The sequence below is a fragment of the Salminus brasiliensis genome, chromosome 12 (genome assembly GCF_030463535.1).
Source record: "Salminus brasiliensis chromosome 12, fSalBra1.hap2, whole genome shotgun sequence".
NCBI lineage: Eukaryota > Metazoa > Chordata > Actinopteri > Characiformes > Bryconidae > Salminus > Salminus brasiliensis.
In genome coordinates, this window is record NC_132889.1 from 12502467 (window position 1) to 12525704 (window position 23238).

The following is a 23238-nucleotide window of genomic DNA, read 5'->3' on the forward strand; positions in this document are numbered from 1 at the left end:
TGTATAATAACAGGACTATTCGGGGTCTGTCTCAGGAAACAAATTTATCCCAGACTGGGTTTCTGACTAAAAACCTAAACACTTTCACCTGCCATCAGCTTGATTCATGAAAGCAATTACACTCAAGCTGTTCATTTACTTAAGATACTCATGCGTGTGCACATGGTCAGCATGATCTTATGGTCAGCAGACAGTCATGTGAAACTGCTAATAGGCCCAAGAGGTATTTATGATCTTAAACCTCGAACAGAATCTGCCTTGGAGAAGGTTAGTCATGCAACTTTAGTTACCATTGCATTGAGTCTGTGGGCTGGATCTTGCTGTTTGTGAGACAGGGCCCTTGTGTGGCTTAGGGGAGTTTCTTTATCAGACACTTAAGATTTGTTTGCCCTACACTATAGCCTTTAGTCTGTAGTTTGCTCATTGTGGTCTGGACCCAATATCAGTGCTTTCCTTTACAGCAATTCCTACACAAAACTGTACTGACCTGAATCAAATGTTACAATAATAAATACATAACAACAACAACAACAACAACAAAACAAAATGCATTCATTTTTATTGCACAGACCAGCTAAATGAACTAGTCCCACATTTTGAAGTTTTCTCTCAGGCACCACTGAGCAATTTATATGTGATTTATTTATGATTTATTTATGATTTATTTTTATAAGAGCATTTTCACCAACAGTCAAAAAGCAGGATTTACAACTTATACAAAATGCTATACCAATACTTACATTTTGTATATACACACACATACATCTATTTAACTATGTTTTTCCATTTTGGAACATATATAAACACAATATATTGCTGTAGTTTCCATACTCAAATTCCCATATTCAAAGGGTTTGGTAAGTAAATTTGAGAAAACTAACTCTATTACCCTACAAAGCCAAAAACGGCTTATCCACATTCACTTGGAAAAGGAAATGAGAAGAGAGTAGAGTAAGCTCTAGAGTTTTTCTAGAAGTTAACAAAACAAAATAAGTTAGAACATTAGCAGCACCAGCACCGTCAGTCAAATGTAGGCACATTAGGGTCCTTGTGATTTGTTCATTGCCTGTGTGAAAACATGAACAACAGATCATGTTAAAAGATGTATGTGCTTATATGTGCAGTGAATAAAGACAAGCTAAAACATTCTGAATCATAACTGCTTACCTGCTTAAAGAACTGAAGGCCAAGATAGTTGGTTGCCATGTTCCTCAGATTGGTCCCAGCTCCAACTTTGCATCGAACATAGCCATAGAGGTTAGCCCACTGTAATACACATCCCATGATCACCACTGCCTGCACAAACACAATAAAGCATAGCAAAAAGATTGGCACACCAAGTTCTCTCCCAGGGATAAATATTAAAACAACTGACTTTATTTTATTGCAACATCTTTGTTTAACCTTTCCGTTTGTACAATTATTTGAATCTGTGATGTTAGTTGAATAAGAAGAACCACTGTCTAAACAGACTAAACAGACTGAAAATCAGGGCTACAATATGTAGAATGTAGCGAAATCCTGGCTTTAGTTGACTAAAATTTGTTGGCAACTAATATAACAGTCGATTATTTGGTGCCTTCATCATGGGTGTTTTTGTGCTAATAAGGAACAGTTAAGGGGGCATGTGAGCCAAATGAATTACCTAAGTTTAACCATAACAGTGTGAAATACAGTTGTACTGCCACTTTTACTCTTTACAGTAATAATTCCCTCAATCTAGACACAGAGCTGCAGTGAAACAGCAACAGGGTGTCACGTGAGCATGTGGATAAAACCCTTACAGAGATAGGCAACAAGACCACACACCACTGCAGCATGTGAGTTTTATTTGTGTGAGACGTGGGAGTCTCATATGGACACGGGCTGAGTGTAAAAAGAAGAGGTCACTGTTTGGGATATGATTGGGAGTTCTCGTAATGCTTAACATGGCATCTGTTTACGAATAAACGTCTGCCCTACAAAAAAAAGGGCCAATCAGCATGCTGAGGGTCTGCAATATTGTGTCTCTGGCCAGACCGTATTAAAATAAAAGTCACTATAACAACTAAAGCATGAACACAAAGCACTTTTCAAATTACTGCCTCACATTTGTTCCCCTTTTTTGCGGATCTGAAAAATGAATGGAAACTGATGAGAAAACTGATACATTTTATTGCTCCTACTTTTCACATACTTGGTTTTAAATTCTGACAGGAAAAGGGACAGAATACCCTTTTTCGTCTACATAAGAATGATTTAATAATTGAGTGATTCATAATGTGAAATCAATTATTTGTTTCAATAATCGATCGATTGGTCTGTATGTACTGAGCAACAGTCTTTGACTTATTATTCCTAAAAAAAACCCAGGCTAGGATCAGTGTGAATAGGGCACATTAAAACTAAAATATATTAAAATATATAGAGAGATACAGTTAAAATGCTTTGGTTTATATAATTATATGGGATCAATGTGGGATTCCATGGTTTTAAGGCACAATCATGCACTTCTCTGGATTTAGAAGTCCCATATGAAGCCCACATTGAGAGTCAAAGAATAAGGTAAGCACTACAGTTAGATTAAAGGTATATAAGAGTATAGAAACAAACGGAACCCTTTTCTTGATTGAGTAGAGATGTAGCTGCTGTTCATCCTGTTGGCCACTAGGTGTCACTACAAAGCCTTAGGTGATGAACTCTTTGCCAGCACAATTTAAAGGAAAGCTTCACTGCTTCAGAAAAAGCTTTTACTTCATGCTGGTGAAACTACAGGGCATCAGCAGGAAAAATACTGAATCATGAATGTACTTTCAGGGCGTAATGCTGTGTAATGCTGTGGGAACTTGGAATATTTGAGTGGGGGGAAAAAAACAAACAAAAAAAAACACACACATTACAACACATGGAACATGAGGATGATTTTCTACGTCTCAGAGTTGCTATTCCATGACGTTATTTCAACATGGCAGCACCCCTACAACAAGAAGCCTAAGCTTTTAAACTGGATTTGCAGTTTGTATTTGTGAATCACATGCCACCATATATGAACAAAAGTATTGGGACACCTGCTCATTAATTGTTACTTCTTAAATCAATTGTATTAAAATAAGAGTTTATCCTGCATTTGTTGGAGTACCTGTCTCTACTGTTCAGGGAAGGATTTGGAGCATTGCTGTGAGGATTTGATTGCAAATAATGACAAGAGCATTAGTAAGATCAGGATGTTGGATGAGTACCACCTCTCCTCATCCCTAACCCAAGCTCATCCCAAAGCTATTGGATGGAGCACCATTATCCCAGAGAACACAGTTCTACTGCTTCACAGCTCAATGCTGGGGGGCTTTACACTCCTCTAGCCTTTGCCTTGCATTAGGCATGGTGCAAGTAGGTTCATGTTTATCATTTATGTTCCTATCGTATTGGCAATGCTTCTCTATAGGTATTATGTGTGTCAGTAATGGGTGCAACTTGCTGTATGCATTCTTTTGGAGGGGTGTCCACAAACAAAAGCTCTTAAGCTCTTAACTGCAGCCAGACTGACCTCAAACGGTTTAAGCTGAACAAACACTTTTACGTGACAAGTATGAGATTAAGGTGGCAACTAGGAGCAAGTCATGAATACTTGTACACTCCTAAAAAAGGGGTTCTTCAAGGGTTCTTTAGTAAAGCCAATGGCTCTTTTTATAACTATGACAATGTAAACAACTTTTTTGATGCTTAAATAGTTGTCTGGGTAAATATTTATTTATATTTGTGGAAAACCTTTTGTAGAGGGTTAGTGCAGCAATAGTTCCCACTACAGGCCTTGTTTCTGTGCTATTTAGAAGCCTTTTTGCTGTAGGAGTGTAAGATCTTGTTTAATAAGCAAATGCTTTTTGCTCTGTAATGGCATGCTGCCTTGCAGCGCATTGGCAAGATTTGAGGACTGCTCAAATATTTGTACAAGCAGGGCAGTTTGAGACTCACCAGCCACTTGATCTTGAAGGAAAAGAGAGTGGAAAACACAAAGAGCACCCATAAGATAGGACACACGATAAGGCCGAGCCAGAAGATTCGTGACTCTGAACTCGAGACACCCTTTCTGCTGGTTTCCTAATGAAGAAAATAAAGAAGAAAGGTTCTAAAAACAAGTGTCATATTTTGTTACGAGCAAAAAAGAGGATTTAAACCAGTAAACAGTCAAAGTCATCTGTTATCAATGTAAAGGTGTCGATAAAAGTTTTACACGGGTTAGGCTGTGGGGGAGGGATGTTTCTCTCCTTCATTAAAAAAAGAAGAGTGATGTTAACACACTCACCTTTCTAGACTCAAACACCCAGTGGCTTTTCCCATTCTCATCAACCTGATTCCACCACCTCAGTCCGACAAGCAGCCGCCCAGTGACATTCTGATATAGGACACATGTACCAGAATATTATATGAATGGAACAAGTCCCTATTTTTTTTTACTTTGAAAATAAATATTATACACATTAAATATTTTAATACAGTTCAATGACAAAGAAATAGATAAAAAGGCCTGTAAAGCCTTGCAGAAACGATTCTACCTACCTTGACTGTCCAGAAGTCGCACGACAGTAGGAGAATGATGGTGACCATACAGGCAATGAAGCTACTGCTAATAATCTCACACAACAGGTAGACAAGGACAGCACTTATGCGAAAGAAAAGGTGGAAGAAAGTGGCCAAAGGGTGTCTAAAATTGGGCAAAAACAAGCATGCTTACATTAATGCAGTCATTCCCAACAACTACATGTGATTTAATTGGGGGAAATGAACCCTCAGAATAGTGATCTTATATAATAGTTACACGGTGAATGAACATCAGTGAATGTTTTTTGATTATGTGTAATTTTCATTCTTTTATTCTTAATCCTAAACTGATAAAAAATGAAGGTATGACCAAAAGACTATATTTAAGGTTTGACTGACTCAAACCATACAGCCTCACAGAGCACATAATAATATGGCAAATATGGCAAACGTGGAGGGATCACAAGTCAATATTTCAACATAAGTTGAGCAAATGAGAGGAAGCTTTATAAATCAATCATAGTAGGATTAAAGTCATTTATGCAAGTGTGATGATGATGATAAATCAGAGACTCACTGGATTTTTGACTTGTTTTTGCTGGCTGCTCCTTCATCCTCATCAAAGAGTGGGACATCACCCTGAGAATCCTGTCGACAAGAGTCTCATTAGTTCAGGCAGGATTTATTCGTTGTGTATGTGGTTGTATGAGCTTTTATTGTACACACGAAAGCGATTTAAGTAAAACACCATTACAATTAACAACACCTGCAGGGATAGAGTAACCTTAACATAGCCAGCTAACGTTAGGTTGCTAGCTAGCAAGTTACGACTCACTGTGTCCTACTTTTTTACAAAACTGTAGACTTTTACCATAAACCTGATGAACAAAAAACTTACTGCATACAACAATATATATTTTAATAATCACTGAAGACCACGTACCTGTCTGTACATTTTGGACAAACTTCCTGGTGACGTGTATGTAAACAAAAGGCATCGGTAGATCTGCCTGAAGGACCTCTGCGCTATTCCAGCTACGCGGCAGATAGCGAGCTAGCTACATTTTCCTATAACGACCTACAGAGGGCCAATGTTTGTGCCCTATATAGTGCACTACACAGGGGCCATTTGAGATTCGGCCGAGTTTACCGATACATAGGCTACATAGTGTCTGAAGCGTAAACATCTAGCTAGCCTTTAACTCTAGTGGGCGAAAATACTAATGGCTAATGACAACATAGCTCTTATCATAGCTCATATCATAGCTCATATCATAGCTCTTATCATAGCTCATATCATAGCTCATATCAAGCAGTGGTGCTGTCGATGCTTCGTCAGGACGTAGTTTTGCCTTCGTGATTCGGTTACAGAGACCTTAATCACTAAACTGCCTTTTGAGACAGCAAGGCATCAAGTCATACTTATACTTATACTGCTAAAAAAAAAAAGGGAACACTCAAATAACACATCCTAGATCTGAATGAATGAAATATTCTCATTGAATACTTTGTTCTGTAAAAAAGTTGAATGTGCCGACAACAAAATCACACAAAAATCATCAATGGAAATCAAATTTATTAACCAATGGAGGCCTGGATTTGGAGTCACACACAAAATTAAAGTGGAAAAACACACTACAGGCTGATCCAACTTTGATGTAATGTCCTTAAAACAAGTCAAAATGAGGCTCAGTATTGTGTGTGGCCTCCGCATGCCTGTATGACCTCCCTACAACGCCTGGGCATGCTCCTGATGAGGATCTCTTCCCAGACCTGGACTAAAGCATCCAATGTGACGTTGGTGGATGGAGCGAGACATGATGTCCCAGATGTGCTCAATCGAATTCAGGTCTGGGTTGTTGCCCTCCTACGGCCTCCTCCATGTCTCCTGGTGTACTGACCGACACAGCAAACCTTCTTGCCACAGGTCGCATTGATGTGCCATCCTGGATGAGCTGCACTACCTGAGTCACTTGTGCGGGTTGTAGAGTCCGTCTCATGCTACCACGAGTGTGAAAGTAATCAACATTCCAAAGTAATCAAAACATCAAGCAGAAAGCATAGGTACTGAGAAGTGGTCTGTGGTCCCCATCTGCAGAACCACTCCTTTATTGAGTGTGTCTTGCTAATTGCTAATAATTTCCACTTGTTGTCTATTCCATTTGCACAACAGCATGTGAAATTGAATCAGTGTTGCTTTCTAAGTGGACAGTTTGATTTCACAGAAGTTTGATTTACTTGGAGTTATATTGTGTTGTGTAAGTGTTTCCTTTATTTTTTTGAGCAGTGTATATATATATATATATATATCCAGCACATTTTGCGAGAGTTAGTTTCTTGTGCTTTTGTGTAGAATTCCTGGTCAAAATGGTTTGTAGTCGTATCAGATAAAGTGAAGGCAATAGGCTGAAGTAAGCCACTACTGAGGACTCTAACCCAAGATTCCCACAGGCTCTTTCCAACACAACAAAAAATTTAATTTTAATAACTCAACACAACTAATATAACAACAGCTTTCTCCAAATTTAACAAAAAATGCCACTTTTAATGACCTTTTTTTTTTTTTTAATTTTTCAACCCCTTCACGAGAAGCACCCTTAGTACTTAGTAGAGCACCCTTTTACTTCTACACTGCTGTCATTGTCCTGTTGCACAGTTCAACGACGTCCAAGCTTCCGCTTCCTCAGTCAGTAGAGGTGTACAGGCATTGAGACCTTGACTGAGCACCTTACTTTGCAATCTGAGATCTCAATAGCCTGCTGCCACCAAAGTGAGAAGGTTTGATTGCTTTTTAATGAGGCACAGGAAATGGGTCAGCCAATCAGAACAGAGATCAATTGTATTCTCTTAATGACCGGTATATGTATAGGTATAAAGAGCAAAATGGTCATTTGAAACAACATAAATTATAAGCGGACCTCAGGGGGAAGAAATGAACAAAACGTCAGACGTTTGCCCTTTAATAGAGCCATTAATATAGCACCACCTGCCCCAATATTGAGAAGGTCTTCTATTCATATGAGGCATTGACTCTACAAGACCTCTGAAGGTGTCCTGTGGTATTGGACACCAAGACGTTAGCTGCAGAAGTCCTGTGAGTTGCAAGGTTGGGTCTCCATGGATCAATTAAGTGAGCCTTAGGTAACCATGACCCTGTTGTCGGTTCACCAGGTGTCCTTTTTCTAATCGCATTTGGTAGGTAATGACCACTGCATACCAGAAAAACCCCACAAGACATGCCTGATGTTTTGGAGATGCTTTGACCCAGTCATCTAACCCTTATAATTTGGTTTTTGTCAGAATGGCTCAGATTCTTATACTTATAGTCCATTTCTCCTGCTTTTAACATATCACCTTCAACAACTGTCTGTTCACTTGATGCCTAATATGTCCTCTCTTTGACAGATGCCACAGTAGATGATGCTAATCAATGTTAATGACTTCACCTGTCAGTGGAGCTGATCTTATTTCTGGAGCTCAGTTTGTAAAAGGTGTATTTCTGTGCTGTTCACTGTGATTCTGTCTATGGTAAATATTTGACTCCTGTTGCTAATTAACATTCTCATTAACAGAAGTTTAGTGTTTCCATGTGATGGTCACACATTTACTGACAAACCAAAGGTCACTGTGGCTACTTTCTGTCCTGTTTCTTCCACAGTCATGATGGCAGCGACCGTTCTTTTTCTGTTTCTCTATGGTTTTGGTTCTGTGTGTGCGGTCTACAAGCAGTGGATTCCAGATACTAACTTTGAAAATGTGACAAACTGGGACAAAGGCTCTGTGCCTTGCGGGAGTGACCAGGTGGTATTTCCAGCTCAGGGGAAAGTGGCTGTGTATGTGGAGACAGCTCATACTCTTGCTGGAATGAGTCTACCTGTGGACGGAGAGTTGATTTTGGCCTCTGGCGCTGGTTTTTCTGTCAGAGAGGGTCAAGACCCTGGCTGTGGGGCAGGTGCTACCATCCAGTTCAAAGATTCAGACTCTTTGAAGTGGTTCGACCCAGCTCTGTGGAAGGCTGCTTCCTCTGTAGACGACCTGCAGAAGGGCTCATATCTCTTCTTTGTCCACGAAGAGAGTGTGCCATGCCAATATGACGACGTGCTGTTCCGGGACTCCTCATCTTTTCGCGTGGACATATCGGGGGCTGCAAACACCGTTCCTGTCAAAAGTGTGTCTGTGCTTGGGCAGAGGTTCAGTAGCAACTCAGAATTCTCTCAGTATGTGACGTCTAGCCTTGGCAAACTGCAGTTCCATGGATCCTCATCCCTCAGAGTTGATGGATCAAGCTGCCCAGATGACACTGGCTGTGAGTGTGGAAATTCTGGAAACCATGAACGGATCTGCGCAAATGTAGTGTGCTCACAGCTGGACTGCAAGAAACCACTGCGCCCAGCGGGTCACTGCTGCGATGTCTGTGGTGCCATTGTGACCATTCAGTTTTCCAGCAGCTTTAACCTCGACTCGTATCGGCAACGCCTGCAGCACCTTTTCCTTGCCCTGCCGAAGTACAAATCCATTCAGATGGCTGCGTCAAAGGTGTCGAAAACACAGAGGCTGCTGGGAGTAATCCCTTATCAAACCACCCATGAGATCCAGGTGGTCCTCTTGGACCAGAACACAGGCTCAGAATCTGGCATGCTGGCTGAGGCTCTTGCTCGTGACATACTGAAGGACGTCCACGACCAAGGCTCTCACCTGGGCATAGACAGTGCCGACTTTCACGCTTCTTCAGGGGCCAGTGGTAGTGATGTGTCTGCCTTGAGTGGAGGAGAGGTGGCTGGAATTATATTGGGCACACTGGCTTTGGCAGCTTTCCTGATCCTAATGGTGGTGCTCTATCGGCGAGGCCTGCCCAGAATGCCACGTTTGCCATCTTTTAGTAGCTGGAAGAAGGAGAGTGAGATCGGAGAACTAGGAGGGCCCATAGACCATGGATTTGACAACCCTATGTTTGAGAAGCCACATGCATTGCCAGAGATCCCTGGACTGTATGGAACAGAAAGTCTGAGCGGCATTACCTTAACACACTCAGGTGTGCATTTTGTCAATCCTGTATATGATGAAACTGACTTTAGTGCGTGAAATTCACACAATCATCCTGCCTGCTGGTTGATGCTTACAGAGTAATCACCCTTGTAAATCTCCAGAGCCTGCATTCTGCATTTTTATTTCTTCTGCTGAAGTGCACTCATGACATTTATGTTGATGTATGTACTAAATCAGTTTGAATTAATTTTATATGACCATTTTCCATAATATTAAACAGTTAATTTTACTCTGCCTTTAAGACTGAAAAGCTCTGTTTGGACTGGCTTCTAAGTTTTGGCCTCATTCAAAAAACCTGAATGGGTTGTGCTGAAGGCTGAATAATTGATGTATGTAAAAGTTTTTGTGACATCACAAAAATACATATTTTTAGCCTGTTTTTCATATATTGACAAGCTTATTAAATGGTATGTTGTGCAATTGTAACAATGTCAACATACTACAATGTCTCTGAGGAGATTTTGTCCCATGTTTTTAAATACTCATAAAGGAAGAATACACTTGCTTGTCCCAGTGATCCTACTACAAGATAATGTCATATTTGCTTTACTGTAAATGATTTAAAAAGAGGCAGTGTTGATTTGTAAATGGTTTATAACAATGGTTTTTAACATCACCTTTGGATTGTTATTATTAATAAATGTACACTGTTGTTGCACGTGGCTCTAAAACAATAAAATTGAGGTGAAAATATTCATTGTAACACTGTATTTAGTCACCCGGCTTGACTAGAACGACTGTATTGTCCTTCTTAGAGAGCCAGAACACAGGATATAGGGGCTCTAGAAAATGAGTGGTGTACTGATGGAGTTGGCTCATAGTTTCAGCTACACCATAGAAAGCCAGCAGACCCTTCTCATAGTCCATGTAGAATCCGATCCGAGAAAACTCATCCACTTCAAGAGGGGTCTCCACACCACAGTGCCAGGCCGAATAGCCGTGGCTTTCTCGTCCAAAGCACCATGAGAAGTCATTGCCCGTGATGCAGCTGTTGCTTTCTTGACCTTTGCGGTCGATGCTTTTGTAGGTGAGGCCCACATAGGCCCCCTCGCCGGTAAGTTCCACCTCAAAGTAATGGCGGCCCAAGTAAAGGCTCTCCGAAGTCATCACTTGGCGCCAGTGCTCAAAGCGGTCCGGTGTGTCAGGGTAGTTGTGTTGCCATGGTGTGGTGTTGCTCGCTTTACTATTGTCTTCAGTAAGCCTCAAAAACTTGTGTGTGGAGTGAGGATTGAAGCTGAGATTGGTGGCGTCTGCACATGATGAATGCATAAAGCACATTAACATAAATACCCATAAATATAAAGAAGAACACATCTAAATGCTGCGAGATGGTAGGTAGCTCCTATATATGCTTAAGATATATCCACTAGCCTAAAATGTGCAATTTCTTGTTTGCATGTGATGGTTAGTGTCAAAAGCTGTAAGCTTACATTTAAGGAAGTCGTCTCTCATTACAGGCTCCTGTTCAGATATTTGACGTTTGGTTGGGGAGCTTGGCTGTACCATCGTCGTAATGCCTAGTTTCTCTGTGTTGGAAAGATTTGATGTTATTGACACAGAAACCACATACACATTTTATATGAATGTACATTGCTTTAGCTCTTACCGCTCTTGCAGAGCTCTTTGAGCTGAACATTATAGGTGGACAGCAGCTGCTCGCACAGGCTCTCAGTTGATTCTTTGACAATTTGGCTAAAAGTGGCCAGGCGATCTATGAGGCTGATGTAAACACCCGGTAAACCAGCGTCCACTAGACCTTTTCTCCACTCTGTGTATTCCTGCAGTATAGAGGTGCAGGAGATCATGACAGTACAAAAAAACAACAACTATATGTGGCTAAGAATGAATGAAAGCTAATACTATTAATATATAGTATGCTGCATTTCAATATTTAGCTTTTTTGCTTTTCATTTTTTATTATTGACAGCAGCATTTTTGAGCAAAGTATCCTTTTAATTAAATAAGGTGTTGAGCCTAGCTATGGTACTCCCAATCAGCCTAACCTGTAGAAAATCCACATCATTCTTTTTCCTGGGAAGGCGTTCCACTTGGGCCATGGTCTTTTTCAGCTCACCAATCCTCTGCTCTATGTGGGACTGGATGCTCTCTGCCTGGCTCAGAGCCTGTTTGTACTCCCCCTCCAGGATATCCAAAGTGCTCTTCTGGGCGTCCTCAACCGCTGCTTGCAATGTTGAGAACTGCTGCTCAATAACAACGCGCACCCCAGTCACAGAACTCTGAGAGAGTAAAGAGCTGAATGTTCATGACATTGACCTGATCAGTTATAATCATATGATTGTGCAATAATTGTAAGTGAAAGTACTATAGTACGTTTAAGGATGTTTATGGACACCTTAGACATCTGTATCTAAAAAATGATCTGACAGATGGCTACTTCTGGGCAAAGCAGTGTTTGAGCAAATGGTAATGTAACACAGTGAAGGCCTTACTTCGATAGATTCAGTGTTGCCCTGTAGCTTGTTGATGGCCTGTTCCGCTGCTGACAGAGTCTTCAACATTTCCTTCTGTTTCTGTTGGATCTCTTCCTTCAGATAAACAAACACACACACACACACACACACACACACACACACACACACATATATGCAAAAGTTCTATCATACCAGAGAATTCACTGTGTGGGAGGAAAATGCAAACTATGTGTTAAGGAAGTCAAGAGGTCAGCTGACCTACTAGTTGAACAATTCAGCATGTATGGCACATTACCACAAAATTTTCCTCTTTGATCTAGGAAATGTCTCCTTTGGGGGCTGAGAACCATTCGATTTTTCATTTTTTAATTCATGCAAAATCAGCTACACATGTTGCAGGGGCCATGTGTCGTCAGGGAAAGGGTATTGTTAAAGTCAACTCCCAAGATCATTCAATACAGCTGGTTCCATTCACAGATGATAAAAATATCCTAGCTCTGAAGTTCTTTGAAGCCCTTGCCAACCCCTACAATAGTTACAGGGGAATTCCACCAATTTTCTGTGTAATTGAACTGATGCCATATACACAGAATCATTCTGAGTGGTCTGATATGACATAGTGTAGATATTATTGTAGAGAAAACCTATAACTGATTTTTTTGACAGTTTTCTTTGAGCACTGTCTTGCCATATAAGGTATGGCATGTACCCTTCTGCTTCGAATGGCATGAGGTTACATGGTACGTGACTGTGAGCTTCAGAGGCATTAACTGCTTCAGACGGTTTGTTTCCTATCTCCAACATTGTGAACAGTTCAGACTCAGAAATCTTAATGATTTCATTTTGGTGGAATTCCTTTTTAAGTGAAGGTGCCCCGAAACTACAGCTGTTAAAGGCCTAAAGCACATACCTCTATTTGCTTGCGGGCCTCCCCTATCGGTGTGACGCTGTGCTCATGGTGTCCTTCGCTTTCACAGCTGGGGCAGATGCAGTAGCTGTCTGTCATGCAGTACAGCTCAAGGTCCAAATGGTGATGCTGGCAGGTGCGCAGCTCCATGTCCAGCTGTGGCTCCACCAGCTTGTGGCTCTGGAACTTGTTGTTCTCCAGATGAGGTCTCAGGTGCTCCTCGCAGTAGGATACCAGGCATGTGAGGCAGGATTTGGAAGCCACACGAGGGTTCTCCATGCAGGAGTCACACGTTACCTCTACAGGTTGAGGGTCAGTGGAGTGTTCGGTGGTACCATTGCAAGTGTCTACCTGATCTTCGTCATTGCCCAGAGTCTTTGTACCATCTTTGCTTTCCGCTGCCTGGCTGCTTTCTTCTTGGTCGTTCTCCATGGCCGGCTGAATTCCATCTGGAATTTGTTTTGGTAAAATAACTTCCTCTGTGCTCATGCTTTTCCCTTGTGGGGCATAAACTGTGCTGGAGCTCCTTTGCAGTCAGAGGAAGCTGAAGTATGTTGTGTTTCCAGTTGTTTAAACGCTATCATACTGCTTCCCCCCCCAAGCCTACTTCTTTTTAAGCCAAACCGGTTTGCACAATACAGTTGTTTGAGTTATTGAAGGCCACACCTAGTGTAAGGGTCAGCTGAGCACTGACACTCCTCCCTGCCTGGAAGCCTGCAGAGAAGGAGAAGCCAAGGCAAATACACACTAGCAAGAGAGTGCGGGAAATGATAATCCAGTTAACTCATAACAAAGGCAATGGACTCATGAGTCATGTGATTTTTTTTCCCCCTCTTGAACCTCATTCCTGTTGCATAAATCATGACAAGCCTTTTTTTCAGGAATGACCCAGTTTGGGATAGATGCTTTATATGTATTTAAAGCATCCAGCAAAAAAAATAGTCACTAGTTTGAATTATGCAACATCATTTATATCAGCAGAGACTGGGCATCGAACTGTCCACTTTCATTAGTAGGACCGTAATCACAAGCGCAAGGTCAAAGCAACACAGGACTGGTGAACAAGAAAAAGGTGACAGTATTTTAATGAAGTCAAAGTCCAGAGGTGTGTCCCAATTCAGGGGCTGCATCCTTCGAAGGGCGCTGTCTTCAAAGGCTGCATAAATTGCGTAGGCCGAACTGAAAGAGATGGATTTCCTGTTTGCGTCACAGCACTGCCGTTCCTGCCCTTACCATTGCGTCACGAAATAAAATTCCTAATTTTGTCGTTTGTCCTTGTTTAGTCCTATGTCCTTGCTTGTAATGTTATATGTGTGTATATATTTCCACTAAACAAATGAAAAATAACAAATTTCAGCAAAAGTATGTTTATTGACATCCTAACCAGCATGCAATAAATCTCAGGACATGTTGACTGGCAAAGAATCCACCTGGATGCATTTCTGAGCTGCATGCCTAGTTACGCTACTGTGACACAATCTGCCTTTAAATACAGCCTCCAAAGGATGTAGGCCCATTCAACCACCTTGATCAACCTGCAGCACATTTGCCAGGAAGAATCATTATCTGACTATACAGTGAGCAAAGCAACCCCAGCAGACTTACTATAGTAAAAGGTTTTCTATCAAGCGCTAGTATAAAATGATTGAGCATCTTGCAATTTTTACTTTTTAAAGATGTACTGACAAACTTAGATTTTTACTTTGAAATATTGACTACATTGGCTGGAATAAAAAAATCTGATGACTTCAAATGGAATACTTTTGCAAGGCACTGTAATGATGCTGTCAAAATGTGGGAAAGAGTCCTTGAAGGTTCTAGATGTTGTCCATCATAGCTGTTTTTTCTATGAGCAATGCTTTTCTACGGTTGCTCAATTCAGTTACAAGCAGGACATATATTTCAGCACATATATGAACATCTTCTTTTCCACCATGTTGTCAGACATCTGTAAACAAGCACATCTGTAAACTTTTGATGCAATCTAAAGCATATTAAAAGGAAACATAGAGGGTGCTCATGAGTGCCCCCCTAAAATGAAAAAAGAGGCACCCTAAAGTCATTGTGGGTATGCCAAAATAAGGACTGGGCTTATAATACTTAAGGGCTTAAGGTTGTGTTCACAATTACTAAATTACATCTGTTCATAAACTGATTGTGATCAACAATGTGCAAAAGACACCTGGATGACTTACTGCACTGGTGAAATCAATTAGAGGGCTAAAGAAATCAGTCTGATTGGTTGAGCCCGTTGTACTGGTAGTTCCTAGTGAAGCATATTCTTTTATGTATGTGGAATATCTGATACATTGTCTGTATTGACAGTTCAACCTTCACTGTATGGTTTGTGTTTAGTATGTTGTTTGAGTTGGACTGGTGGATATTCTGGTGCCAGGTTAAGATGTTACCATGACCTGCAGGTCAAAAAGGGCTACAGGAGTGCTTTATGGGGGTCATAAAGATGAGCAACTCTTTATAAATACTCACACCTGTTTACATTCCCCTTACTTTGGGGTGGAAACTACCTATTTATCTGAAGACATGGGTACAACCCAGTGTCTTTAGACTGAGATGGGACGCTGGCACTGACCAATTGCCGAAGTCTCCTGACTGTTGTTCATGACTCAACACTCAAGACTGTACGACACTAGTCATGCTCGGGTGTACAGACTTTGAACCTATCACATCTCATTGCACAAGCTGTAATAAAGCTTTAATAAGAGGGAACTGCTGCAGCTCCACTTAGTTGGTTGCTATTGACACCAGAATCTGTACATTTGCATGTTAGTTGTGCAATACTGTCATTAAGCGGCATTTTTCATTTGATTCATTATGCTGATTTATAACATTTACAATTCCTACTGACTTCTTCATGTCATCACACTGAACCACAGAGGAGACAGGGACTGAGAAGGTGTCTGTAAGAAGAGACTCACCAATGCAGAAAAGCTTTTCCAAGAAAAAGTAAGTGAACCCTTTGGAATTACTTGGATTTCTGTATTAATTGCTCAGAAAATGTAAATAATTGCTATCTGTGTTGTATCACGGTTGTAGCAATAAACACAGTCTCACTCAACTAATAACAGTTGTACTGTTCAAGTCTTTTACTGAGCACAAGGTTAACATCCACAGTGCCTGCAAAAAAATATTTTAATAATGTGTAGATACGCCTTTAGAATAAATCAGGCGAGTTATAATGGGTTAAAATAATAATAATGGGTTTAATTTCTGGGATATCTTGCATGCACCGCCTTTAAGTCATGCCCCAGTATCTTGATATCTTGATTTTCTGTACTTTTTCTAGCCTGCACTGTGCATGTTTACTTAATGTGTTCAATAGAAAAAATTATTAGTATTAGTTATTAGTATTGTCTGTCTATAATTATGACTTAGATAACAATAAGACCTCATTTAATTAGTAATAATGCAGAAATCCGGTTCATTTGAAAGGTGTCACTTACTTTTTCTTGCAACTGTATCTAACACTCCATACAAAATCTCTTCTGATCTGTCCAGAGCTGAGGCTGTTCCAGAGAGTGTTTTCTGTTTTTCACACTATCGTCCTCCTCGCTGTGCAAAGATGCAACCTGCCTTGCCTCTTCTTCCAAGTCCATCACAGATGTAACTTCTTTATGAACACGTATTCTTTGTATTTATTGTGACAAGACCATTTTTAATTGAATTGTTTAATTAAATTTTCATTGGACACGCTGTATCATGTCTCGTTCAGAGTCCATCTGAAACTCTTCCATTTAATGTGTGAAGAGAACCATGTTAAAGTCATTGTCTGCTATTACTATAAATCTTGGTTGCCCTGTTTATTTACATTACTTATACCTGCATCTCTACATGTCTACTCTCAGTCACTGGATCAGCTGTATATTATATTAACCGAGGACAGTTGGGAATTTCATCAGTAGAAGCTATCAGAGAGGAAACATGACTGGACATTTAGCCCAAACAAGCGGAAAGGGCTTGACAAAGTATTTCCTGAGGATTACATTCTCTCCATGCTGCAGTTTTGCTTCACCCCTTCTCAAAGTCACAGTGGGAACATGCACAGAACAGAGTGAATCACGTTTACTAGAAGAGAGGTCCAAAGGTTTGTGGACACTCCTTCTCATTAAGCTGCTTTAAAGTGTACATCGCCTCCACAGAAAAGCATGTCAATAGAACAGGGATGCTCTGGAGGAGCTACACTGACACTAACAGCTACACCAATGACAAGCGTCATACAAAGCCACCCAGCTTTGTATGTGCCTGACCTTTTTGATGATCTTGTGGCTACATGCAATCAAATCCTCACAGCAATACTTCAAAATGTAATGTAGTCCTTGAAGAATAGATACAGATGCTGCAGAAAATGGGGGCAAACATCTTTAAGCTGTAGTGTTGGCTTTAGAACGACCACTGGGTGACATGTCCACAAACATTTCTAGTGTAAATCTAATAAATAATGTCCCCCTGAAGTCCATTTCCATTGTTTTATGTGTGCAATAATGGAAAGACACAAGTAAGTTATGACCTCTAGTGGTGAAAGGCTGCCAAAGTAAAGTAACTGATTCAGATTCACTGAGAGATTCACTAAGAGATTCAATGGGAGATTCACTGAGAGATTCAATGAGAGATTCACTGAGAGATTCACTAAAAGATTCACTGAGAGATTCACTGAATGATTAACTGGGAGATTCACTGATAGATTCAATGAGAGATTTACTGAGAAATTCACTGAATGATTCAATGAGAGATTTACTGCGAGATTCACTAAAAGATTCACTGAGAGATTCATTGAATGATTAACTGGGAGATTCACTGATAGATTCAATGAGAGATTTACTGAGAAATTCACTGAATGATTCACTGAGAGATTCAATGAAAGATTCACTGAGAGATTCACTGGGAGATTCACTGAATGATTCACTGAGAGATGCTGTAAAATGTTTAAGATACAATTTAGCCTGGCAAATGCAGAAGAATGGAAAAACAAATAGATGTTAGAGGTTGTGAAGAATCACTGAAAGGCGACGATGATGGAGTACATTGTTACAAGTACAAGATCCTTGAGCATCTTTTGGAGTTTCTTCAATTTGAAACTGTGGATGTGAATATTTTGAAATATCACCTTTAAATAATTTAAGTTAATAATCATTCATCACAGGCTGCACCTTTAAGACCAGTATATTTAAATGACCTCTGTTTGGATTGGCTCAAGAAAAAGGTTCATTAAAGGTTCCTCCAGAGTTTCAAGCTGAAGAAGAAGCTCCAAAATTTCCTCAAGGATCTAATACTTTTAACTTATACTGCTTGCTTTCTAAAAAGCTGCTGAATTAATCCTTGGGTCTGACGCAAGAAATAAGCTCACCTTTTAGGGTAAGAACTAGTCAACACTGCTAAGGAGAGGAACAACTTCAAATGACCCCCTCGGTGTGGAGAACCTTCCTTGACTTCACACGTACAATAACAGAATCTAGCGGAAAGCATTGCTTGAAGCATAGCTACAGATATTGCAGCAGGATAGGGGCAAACATCTGTTTAATACTTGTCAGACCTCTCTTTATCTTTTTCTGAATGTGAATTTACAGGCTGTTTGTGTCACTTTGTAACTTATTTAAACTTATTTAAATGGCCTCTGTTTTTATTATTATGCTGATTCCTTCTCAAGTGAATCAAGGCACACACCACCTTTTACCTACAAGAACAGTAAGGAAAACAACAGAAGATTAACAATGACTGTGTTGTCAAAATCAATGCGAGAGATAAAACACCACACCAAAGCAAAGGTTGTCCAGTCTCAAGCTACTCAAACACATCTCACAGGTCAGAGGCCTGGGCTTGCTTGCTCATGTAATTTATCATAACTAATAAGACACTGATTGTAGGTAATTAAGCCTAAATGTGAGACATAGTTGGGCAGTGGTGGCTCAGCGGTTAGAGCTCCGGGCTATTGATGACAGGGTTGTGGGTTCGATACCCAAGCTTGGCAAGCTGCCACTGTTGAGGCCTTGAACAAGGCCCTTTACCTTCTCTGCTCTTACCCTACCCTGGCTGCCCACTGCTGTGTGTGTGTGTTCTCTACCACAGATGGGCAAAATGTGGAGGACACATTTTGCTGTACATAGAACAGTGACAAATACGTGCACCTTTGTTCAACTAGCTATGATAGATGTGAATTTATTCATAGGCACTTTACCCAAAATAAAGACCTCAACACTAAAACTTTAAAAATGTGGTTTTATGTATTTTCATGTTTATCCCGTGACGTTACTGTATTGTTAATGCTAATGAGACGAAAAAAAATAAAAATAAACCTGTTCTGTTGTTGCTGTTCTGTTTTCAGGATCCCTTTCAAGGCTGTATGGTTTAAACACTCCTTTTACAGATGCAAGATCACTTTCCAGACCTTTTTACAATCTCTGTCTGTGTCTGCCTAGTTTATAATTATACTGCCTTCATATGGAGCTTTTCATGCAGCAAAACTGTCCACTGCAATCTGCATGTTTTTACAGAACAGGACAACATATATTATTTAAACACTGCTGACATATTTTTAAATGCTTTTTAAGTTCAGGACTTTCTAGCTGTGTTATATTTGTATAGAACATCTGTGAGTACTCAGCCAAAGAGCTCATCGGCTCAACAGCCTAGCAGCCCAACAATAGGGATGTTAGCTTCCTACTTAACCTGTTTGCTGTGCAACAATGGAAAGACACAGGTGAGTTATGACCTCTAGTGGTGAAAGGTTGCCAATTCACTGGGAGAAACTACAGATGTGCCATAGATGTTTTTAGATACAATTCTGCCTGGCAAATGTAGAAGAGTGGAAAACCAAAACTGATGTGCCGTTAAGAATCACTGAAAGGCAGCGATGATGGAGTACACTGTTGTACAAACAGTACAAGATAGTTAAAGAACAGTTGGAGATTCTTAGTGGAACCTCAGGTGCATAAAGTGCTTTAAGGAACCTTGAAGAAAAAGGTTCCTTGAAGGTTCCTCAAATCATCTTAAGAGGTTCCTTCACAGTTTCAAACTTAAGAAGAAGCTCCAAAAGTTCCTCAAGGATCTATCACAGTCACAGTATTGATTTCCTCATTGGCTTGCTTTGTAGAAAGCAAACGAATCAATCCTTATGTCTGACACAAACAATAAGCTCACCTTTTAAGGTAAAGAACTAGTCCACAGTGCTATGGAGATGCTATGAGGAAAAAGTTCAGTGAACTCCTTGGCTTCCTTGACTTCACATGAGTGCTTACAGAATCAGATGAACAAGGACGCACAGAGACATTGATGTGAAGCACCAAAAGCAATTCACAAATAGCTTTATTAGCACTTATTCAAAGGTAAAGCCCCCTTTTGAGGACGTTTCAGCCTACTAAGCAATATAGGAGTATAGGATTGAGTTACAGTCTGATCTGATCACCAAAACGGTTTAGCTTCACACTTCAATGTCTCTCAGTATTGTGTTGGCCACCTCAGGCCTTGATGACTGCCTCACACAGGTCAGTCACATGTTAATAACATGTTCTTAAAATGATCTAAATGAACCACGATTGTTCTTCTCTGCACATTTTCCACTCCCACAAGTTCTCTGTGGTCTTCAGATCTGTTGTTAATGACGTGTAATGTACGTGATGTTTGTCTTAAGTGAAGTGCTTCTAAGAAAACCAGTTAGTTAATACCCAACATTAAGGATTTCAATGTCTGTATTAGAAAAGAGAACATGGCCATCTGTAGTTGATCTTTTTGGTCGTTTTTATTTGTAGAAATGAACAGATCCATTCAATTTGAAGACTTTTGTTGAATTCTGCTGCTGATTTGGGCGACCTAGTAGGTAGAACTAGGAGGTGTATTTGTGGCTGTACGCTCTATGCCAGTTTATGAGCATTTTTTGTGTAAGATAAGATCCAATATGAGATTATTCAAATCGAAGGTTAAAGATTTCCCTCATCATTTCTTAATAGTTATCTATCAATTCTTATCATTGTCATATCAAAATGTCCAAAATGTTCTTATAAAAACAAAAACAGACTGGAGCAGCCAAGATCAAGCTGACATCTGACTGGCAACTGCTTTCACCTTTTGTCATTGTTTAGAGATTCAGTCTAGCTCAGCTCCAGATAAAAAGCCAATTGAGTATCCAATATGTCCTCTGCTATCTTCTGTTTGTATTTCCATCCTCCAAACACTGAGGATTCAGGAGCTGATAGATGATATCAGAAGATAAAAAGATAATCCTGTTTTAATGTTTAGTTGCTAGCTAAAAAGATTTGTCAGGGAAAGGACGATAAGGTCTTCGCCACGTCTTCCAACAGACACAGATTCAGCCAGTAGAAATCAATGGCCTAAGCCTCGACACCATGACTTGACCATTGAACTCATATTCGATTTTTTTAGGCTAAGATTACAGAGAGTATAATAATAAAAGTGTCCTTCATAAAGGTGTATGAGGCTCTTTTGCAGCTGCCCCACCCTTCCTCTGCCCTGAAAGACACACAGCATGTTTGGCTTTATCCACTTATTGTGAAGGGATTGGCGTCTAGGACAAAGGTTAAGGGTTAGAAAACAACCCTACACTTTTTTTGTAAAAATTGTGAAAAATCTTTGCCAGGATTTGGTGAGAATATATTCTTTCTCTAACTTCATTTGAATAAACTGCATATTTTGAAACCCTTCGTCCCAACTCCACCTTTACAGAAATAACTTTTTTTTTTATTAACGTAGGAGGGTAAGCACATCTGGATCTTGCTGAGGGCTGACCTACTACCTTACGAGAAGTGAAAAGTGAACATCAAGTGAGCTCTAGTGAAATGTAGCTAAAGTATACTCATACAAATATCATAATCTATTGTATTATTGATCTATAAAGTTTGGGAAAAATAAGGCCATAAAACACCTCCGACCTTAATGTTGCCCAACGTATCTCCATCTCTTTTGTCTGAAAAAGATAACTGAATGACTTAACAACGTATTGCTTCAAGTGGCACTTGTCACTGCCAACCATAAAAGTTAATTTGATGCAAGCACCGTTTACAACAATTTTACAAGGCATTGGTACCACAGATTAACCTAGTTGACGTCATTGCTTTTCTGTCTTCAACCATTACTTCTATAATATTGGTCATTTTAGCCTGCTGTAAGGTTACTACATCATATTAAGACACTGAGAGGGCTCATTTCCTGCTGTAAATTTACTGGAACAACACAAGTCTGTTACTTACGTACGTATTTATGCAGTTATGTACATATACTTATGCAGTGGTAATAGTATACGATTTGAAACTGTGGAGAAACCTGTTAAGGTGCTTTGAGGAACCTTCAAGAAAAGGTTTTTAGATAAAAAAAAAAAAAGATCTCTTAATGGGTCCACGGCAGTTCAAACTTAAGAACCTTCAAAGGTTCCTCAAGGATCTTATACTTTTAACAGTGTACATGATTATATGTAAGCACACATAATTAACCACACCCCCTCTTCTGGGGAGTCAATGTGGAAATTCCAGATGTGGCTCAGGTTCGGGCTGTAACAACCCTGCTAGCTAGGGTGCCAGTGCCATTTTCTCGACTGCTATTGACAGACAACAACATTAAAAGCATAACATTGTCACAAGATTTCATTATTTGGGAGAAAAACAGATCAACACTGACTAGCCCATAACAGTGGCACATGTCAAGGTGCTGGAATGCAGTAACTAAACAGTTGATTCTCATAGACGGTATGATGGAGAAATGCATGAGAAATGTTTAGGCTAAAGGACATTTACAAGACCTACATTGTTATGATTAGACAAGTGGGTTGGACAACTGACTAGTGAGCTGAGGTGGGTAACTACCGACAGGAGTACAATGAGGGACAAATAAAAAAACTGGGCACCAAAGGATCTTTGATTTGTTAGTGTAACAGAGGCTAACCCATCTAGGTGGGAAGAAGGGTTATTGCGGTCTTAGAAATGTTCAATGATACTTAGGTAAAGAATACTTCAGAAGACAAGAGTCTGGAATGGACCTTGTGGCATTAGAGGATGGGTCTGATGGTCTGACGAATCCTGTATTTTTATTTTATTTTTTTACATAACTTGGATGGCCAGGTTGGCATGCATTGCTTACCTGTGAGATGCACTGAATCTGTAGCAGATGCACCTGGCATCTGACAGGAGTTAAAGAATCTAATGCCAATGTTTTGGTGCCAGATTCCTCATTATACTTTCATTCGTATTGTAGAATGAGCTGTTTTGGTGGCACCCAGATGACCATCAACATATTAAGCCTGCTCATCAGTGTAAACATTAGCATTCAAAGCATTCCAGCTTTCACACTATTTTCTTCTATGGAAGAATAACATCAGGT

At 40.1% G+C, this 23238-nt stretch overlaps 4 protein-coding genes across 4 annotated transcripts in view; 2 read left to right on the forward strand and 2 right to left on the reverse strand.

Annotated features, from left to right (window-relative positions):
* Window positions 1–542: 542 nt before the first annotated feature.
* On the reverse strand, window positions 543–5561 carry LOC140573768 (Golgi apparatus membrane protein TVP23 homolog B). Its single transcript, XM_072693319.1, has 7 exons — window positions 5459–5561; window positions 5093–5163; window positions 4534–4678; window positions 4280–4369; window positions 3949–4074; window positions 1168–1296; window positions 543–1066 (listed from the first exon to the last, which is right to left on the reverse strand). Exons 1-7 carry the CDS (start codon window positions 5468–5470, stop codon window positions 1040–1042), a joined length of 600 nt encoding a protein of 199 aa, XP_072549420.1. The 5' UTR covers window positions 5471–5561; the 3' UTR covers window positions 543–1039.
* A 2614-nt stretch (window positions 5562–8175) lies between these two features.
* On the forward strand, window positions 8176–9597 carry amn (amnion associated transmembrane protein). Its single transcript, XM_072692871.1, has one exon. It carries the CDS (start codon window positions 8176–8178, stop codon window positions 9595–9597), a length of 1422 nt encoding a protein of 473 aa, XP_072548972.1.
* The window catches only part of bahcc1a (BAH domain and coiled-coil containing 1a), a 199164-nt gene continuing 185467 nt past the window's right edge, over window positions 9542–23238 (forward strand). Inside the window, exon 1 of the mRNA XM_072692868.1 lies at window positions 9542–9547. The gene's annotated coding sequence lies outside the window, so the exon portion shown is untranslated. The remainder of the gene's footprint in view (window positions 9548–23238) is intronic.
* LOC140573904 (tripartite motif-containing protein 16-like protein) lies at window positions 10138–13519 on the reverse strand. The gene is made up of 6 exons (XM_072693522.1): window positions 12904–13519; window positions 12012–12107; window positions 11565–11798; window positions 11168–11339; window positions 10992–11087; window positions 10138–10811 (listed from the first exon to the last, which is right to left on the reverse strand). The coding sequence occupies exons 1-6, from the start codon at window positions 13387–13389 to the stop codon at window positions 10273–10275; spliced, it is 1623 nt and encodes a 540-aa protein (XP_072549623.1). The 5' UTR covers window positions 13390–13519; the 3' UTR covers window positions 10138–10272.

Coding starts and splice junctions, on each gene's coding strand:
- amn (XM_072692871.1), top strand. CDS start 8,176: ATGATGGCAGCGACCGTTCTTTTTCTGTTTCTCTATGGTTTTGGTTCT.
- LOC140573768 (XM_072693319.1), bottom strand. Junction 4,679..5,092: donor AAAAACAAGTCAAAAATCCA/GTGAGTCTCTGA, acceptor GCCCAATTTTAG/ACACCCTTTGGCCACTTTCT. Junction 4,370..4,533: donor GCGACTTCTGGACAGTCAAG/GTAGGTAGAATC, acceptor GTCCTATATCAG/AATGTCACTGGGCGGCTGCT.
- LOC140573904 (XM_072693522.1), bottom strand. CDS start 13,389: ATGAGCACAGAGGAAGTTATTTTACCAAAACAAATTCCAGATGGAATT. Junction 11,088..11,167: donor CAAAGAGCTCTGCAAGAGCG/GTAAGAGCTAAA, acceptor TTTCCAACACAG/AGAAACTAGGCATTACGACG. Junction 10,812..10,991: donor GAGAGACGACTTCCTTAAAT/GTAAGCTTACAG, acceptor CATCATGTGCAG/ACGCCACCAATCTCAGCTTC.